The 6,000-nt window shown below is 38.0% G+C and overlaps 1 protein-coding gene across 1 annotated transcript in view; it reads left to right on the top strand.

The window, feature by feature from the left end:
• Positions 1-4,483, top strand: part of slc25a10b (solute carrier family 25 member 10b) — a 28,783-nt gene extending 24,300 nt beyond the window's left edge. The window contains exon 11 of the mRNA XM_034105275.2: positions 2,631-4,483. Within this exon, the coding sequence (XP_033961166.1) occupies positions 2,631-2,732 (102 nt within the window). The 3' untranslated portion in view covers positions 2,733-4,483. The remainder of the gene's footprint in view (positions 1-2,630) is intronic.
• The last annotated feature ends 1,517 nt before the right edge of the window (positions 4,484-6,000 follow it).

The raw sequence follows: 6,000 nt of genomic DNA on the forward strand, positions 1-6,000 counted from the left end.
CCTGCAATTATCAAATGTGGATGCCTTTTGTCAAGCTCAACACCCATCATGCCTGTTACTGCATGTGTGCTATGTTTTTGGTGCAACTTTGTTTACAAGAGAGACTTGATAGACTTTATAATTTGGAATAGAAAAACGCACGACAATCGTTCTTCTCTGACATCATTACCAAAAACAAAAACAACGCACGTGCCTTGTTTGCTACCGTCGACAGACTAACTAACCCCCCAGTGTCAGTAGCCTCTGAATTTCTATCCACCAGGGTGTGCAATGTTTTTGCCTCCTTTTTCACTGACAAAATTCAGAAAATCAGACAAGCAGTCAGTGCCTCTGCATCAGGAACAGCAAATGTGTTGTCTCTGTGTCCACCTAATAACAATTCAAGCACCATGACACAATTCCATCAGATTAATGATAAAAACCTGGAGGACATTATACAACTTCTGAAATCCTCCTCCTGCTGCCTTGATATTATTCCAACAGGATTTTTCAAAGATGTTTTGCCTTGCATGGCCTCAGATCTACTTCATATAGTAAACAAATCTCTTCACTCAGGTATTTTTCCACAGGCCCTGAAAACTGCAGTCATTAAACCGCTCTTAAAAAAGAATAATCTAGATGCTTCAGTAATGAACAATTACAGGCCCATATCAAACCTCCCATCTCTAGGTAAGATCATTGAAAAAGTGGTTTTTCAACAGTTGAGTAATTTCTTGCATTTAAATAACTGTTTCGATGTGTTCCAGTCAGGCTTTCGTCCAAACCACAGCACTGAGACTGCTCTTGTAAAGGTCTTTAATGACATCCACTTAAACACAGACAGTGGCAGAACTTCAGTGTTAGTATTATTAGATCTCAGTGCTGCGTTTGACACTGTTGACCACAGCATATTACTAGACCAACTGGAAAACTGGGTGGGACTTTCGAAAACAGTTCTAAATTGGTTTGAATCCTACTTAAAGGACAGAAACAACTTTGTTTCTATGGGTACATATACATCTGAGTTGACAAATATGACATGTGGGGTTCCTCAAGGCTCCATCTTGGGGCCTCTTTTCTTTAACATCTACATGCTACCACTGACTCAGATAATGAAAAACAACAACATAAGTTACCATAGCTATGCAGATGACACACAAATCTACGTAACAATTTCACCAGGAGACTATGCTCCAATTCAAACACTGAGTAAGTGCATTGAACAAATCAATGACTGGATGTGTGAGAACTTTCTCCAATTAAACAAAGATAAAACTGAGGTAATGGTTTTTGGAGCCAAGTCAGAACGTATACAAGTTAGCGCTGAGCTTCAGTCTGCAATGTTCAAAACAACAGATAAAGCCAGAAATCTAGGTGTAGTCGTGGACTCTGACCTGAGTTTCAAAAGTCACATTAAAACAGTTACTAAATCAGCCTACTATCACCTAAAGAATATATCTAGGATTAAAAGACTAATGTCACAGCAGGATTTGGAAAAACTTGTCCATGCCTTTATCTTCAGTAGACTCGACTACTGCAATGGTGCCTTCACAGGTCTCACTAAAAAATCTATTGGGAAGCTGCAGCTGATTCAGAACGCTGCTGCTCGAGTCCTCACTAACACTAAGAAAGTGGATCACATCACTCCTGTTCTGAAGTCTTTACACTGGCTTCCTGTGTGTCAAAGAATAGATTTCAAAATACTGCTGCTGGTTTATAAAGCACTGAATGGTTTAGGCCCAAATTACATTTCTGACCTCCTGCTAAATTATGAACCATCCAGATCTCTCAGGTCTTCAGGGACTGGTCAGCTTTCTGTCCCCAGAGTCAGAACTAAACATGGTAAAGCAGCGTTCAGTTATTATGCTCCAAATATCTGGAACAAACTCCCAGAAACCTGCAGGTCCGCTGCAACTCGGACTACTTTTAAATCCAGGCTGAAGACTTTTCTTTTTGTCGCTGCTTTTAATTGAACTATTCATATCTTAGACTGCACTGTAACTTTTATCCATGTATTTTTTCTTAATGTCTTTCATTTTTTGTTTTTCTTTTAATGTTTCTTTTATTATCTTTTACTGTTTTTAAATGCCTTTATCTGAATGTCTTTCATTTTTGTAAAGCACCTTGAATTGCCTGGTGCTGAAAGATGCTATATAAATAAACTTGCCTTGCCTTGCCTTACATTGTCTCACAATATAACACGTATACACACTTTAATGCGTGAGGCAGCATTTTTGATGCAGCTCCAAATGACTTTATTCTTACTTTAAACAAAAAGTAATGTCATCCCCTCTTTCCCCCCATTCCAATAAAGGCTCTGGTTGCTCAAAATCGTTAAAAAACAGACAAAAAGCAAAAAATCCCATAAATATGATTATGGTGGCCAAAGCTGCACTTGATATTAAAAGCATACTACCTACATGTTAAATGTGAGATACATTTCCTTTTCCTCCATTTACAGTAGAGGGCAGTTTTTTGACTACAGGAAAAAGTTGTGTATACTTTGTTTGACAAAATTGAATTTTGGAAATGATAACATCGATTTTATTTACAGATACAGATTTACAAAAAAATACAATGGGGTATCTGAAATTGATAAATGTAAAGGGAGAAAACTACAAATAGTAATATATTGCTGATTTTTTTTGCAGGGTCTCGTCCCCGCAGGAATCCGCTTGATTCCTCACACAGTGCTCACCTTCATCTTCCTTGAGCAGCTGAAGCAAAACTTCGGCATCCGCATCATCTCCTGAGCATGCTCTGCGACCCTGAACCCCAAACTGCCACATCACCCCCCCCCCCCCCATCGCTTTACTCTTGGCATTTTAGATTTTAGGCAAAAAAAAGGAGAAAGGGAGTGGTGCACAGTTTATTTAATGGGCTGGTGCATGGTCCCCTTCTCTTTTTGCTCTACCTCTATCTCACGACTGATAATGATGTTGATTTTTATGAGCACCAACTTCTAGAAGATACAATTACAAGAACTAACGGTTTCCTCTATCAGCATAGATTATAAATATGTTAAGAAAGAACACGCTTACTGTAAAAGTGCTTCACATTAGGGTTATTAGAGTGACCTGCCAAATTAGAATTGGCTCTAGCAGATGTTTAATTTCAGGTAGGGTTAGTTTGTGACGGGATTACATATAGTATAGTAATTGTTCATTTAAGGAGCAATTAATCTGTCAAGACGGACACTACATGTTGACTTTTAACTATTTCCAGTTCAGATTTAGTGATTTATGTTTTAATTTCAGCAGTTTCACCAGTGGTGTACAAAGCCTTCTGAGCTAACATAAGTGTAATCCACAGTTGTTGCTTAAAGAGTGCCAATAATGTGTCTCTAATACTTCATGAGTGTCAAGTTATCATATAGCAAAAGTCCAAAATGCTAACAAATTAGTGCCATTCTTTCAAATCTATAGTTCCCAGAAGCCATTGCTAAAACACGACTGAACGCTGTTGTATGTCATTACATAGTAATCATTCCCAACAGTGGTGACCAAATGAGATGCAACCTGAATTTAACAGTTCACTAAATTGATGTTTTATAACTGGAACTTCTATCAGGTTAAAATATCCTCCACTTTTGACCCGATTCTCCTTTTCTTCATTCCTCTGTCATCGTTTCACTCCCATAAGTTTTGGAGAAGAGGACCAAGCTTGTTTGTCTCGTGTTTTTAAGTAAGTTGGGCGTGAGTGGGAGAAACTGTGAAGCAGAGAGAGCAGGCTGGTAAAATCCTGGGGAAGGGCGTTCTTTCTTCCCTGACCCAGTGAAATACTGTACAACCACTTGATCTCTTAAAAAATTCTTACTGTTTGAATAGAGATGTCTGTAGAAGACCGCTGGACTGTAGAAGTGTATATGTAGCATTTCCATCCGTTATGTTACTGTTTCGTTGAGCTGAATGCCTGTCAGACTCTATGACTCAGGATGCTACTGTTTTATAAGGCACTTTATTAAAATCCCTGGACTTGTACTAACTACTGCGTAGAAACACTAGCTGCATACTATAACATGGTCTAAAAATAACATAATGTTTGGAATCTATAATTTTAATGCCAATCTGAACTATGACTTTTCTCAGTTATAGTACAATCATTTTGGCCTTTGCCTTTCCTGTGCTGTGCCTGCTGTGTTGACGGAGACCTCGGCGAGTCATGTTGCCTTACAGTTTGTCCTCCAGAGAGCAGTATAGGAACGTGCAAATTATATCATTGCCAACAACTTGAATGAATCCTGAAAAACCTTTAACCAAGGATGAGTATATATATATATATATATATATATATATATATATATATATAAAAAAAAAGAGAACAACATCTGACTGCAATTCTGCAATAATGTGAGGTACTGATCAGCCATAGTAAGCAATGTTAACCCCAGCTTTGTTTATATGCACAGAAATGAAACTGGAGGGACCCTCAGCGCTGGGTGTTGTACATGTTTATGTTGTAGACGACTAACCAATGATTTTGGAATTAAAATACTAATGGAAAATGTGTTTGTTTTGTATTTTTTCACCGTTTACCTTACAGAAGAATGTCAGGTAAAAACAGATTTTGGTAGGAACCCAGATTGGATGTAATTCATGGTAGAGTTGTATTTGATAATGATTTTTATTTTTCTAATTCCATAAATCATGTCATTATCAAACGGGAATATCTCTGTGTAAGTATTCTCTTGGCTCATACTGATTCGTGCAGGGAGTGTGAATCAAGCGTTATCCAGATGCAGCTGTCATCAGTAACGTTTAAACTGTTGTGTGTAGAGAGACAGATTTGTATTATATTTTTTTTATTATATATGGACTTATTTAAATGTTATCTGCGCCTCACACCAGCACACTGACATGAGATCAATTGTTTTTTTTACAGAAGTAGGCCTACAGCTTGCTCCAGCTGTTATGATGGATGGCAGTAGTCTGACTCCGTTCCTCCACCTAGATTAACATTAAAGGTGGGGTATGTAATTTATTCCAGAAACACTTTTTGTTATATTCAATGGAATGCTCTTAACATCCCGATAGCAATGAATATTTTAAATGCTTTGACAATAAATACATAACAATTCATCTGGAAGCCATGGCGCTGTAAAAAGCACGACCAATCATCTGAGCCGGCCCGGCTAAAATAACTAGATGGCCTACCTGCCTGTCAGCCTTCCATCTGTGCACAAACTTATCTCGTGCCCTCATTGGTCATGTGCGCGCGCGTTCATGTGTGTTGGAGGAGGGGCTCTGTAAGGAAGTGGCAGATTTTTTCCGGTTGTGTACTTTCAAATTCTAGCGCACTCGAGCTGGTTTCTCCAAAATGACCTACCCCACCTTTAATGTCCGATCCTTTATTAAAACTATCCATCACATACAAAGCTTTAATGACTGTAAGCACTCATATGTGTGGGAATCTGTGAGCCTTATTCCACTGCTTGGACTGTCAGTTTAGCACAGCTGAGGCAGCATGCATCATGTACCTGCAGATAAACATTAATGTCATTACTGTACTGCCGGTACTGATGGATTCTTATGCATTAACTGAATCAAATAAAACACATAATAAAAGCAAAAGTGCAGTAGCTACAATTAAATTATTTTCCGTCAATGCAAAACATATCCAGATACAGTTGTATGTTCTTTCATCGAATTTCTTCAGCTCAAAGCAGTGTTATAACTGCACTTGGCATGTATCAGAACATAAATGTACTATTTTTTTATGTATTACTTTGAGTGGAATTACATTTAGTTCATAAGGCATACAAATATTTGACTATGATTTTCACGTCTACTCTGGTGTTCCTATAGAGCCAACACCTTGCCAAATGTTTCAAATAGAATTATTCAACATGATTTGATGTACCCTTTTCCTTACAGGGACATTTTATCATTGCATGTCCTCACATTTCAATGAAGGATCTTGTTACTGGAACAAACATTTGTTTTCATGTTTCAAAAGGAACACTGAAAAGCAACATGAACTAGTGAACGGGCAATTTCTACTCAAGGCTTTGACTTCAGAATA

Source organism: Pseudochaenichthys georgianus, chromosome 1, assembly GCF_902827115.2.
Source record: "Pseudochaenichthys georgianus chromosome 1, fPseGeo1.2, whole genome shotgun sequence".
Classification (NCBI taxonomy): domain Eukaryota; kingdom Metazoa; phylum Chordata; class Actinopteri; order Perciformes; family Channichthyidae; genus Pseudochaenichthys; species Pseudochaenichthys georgianus.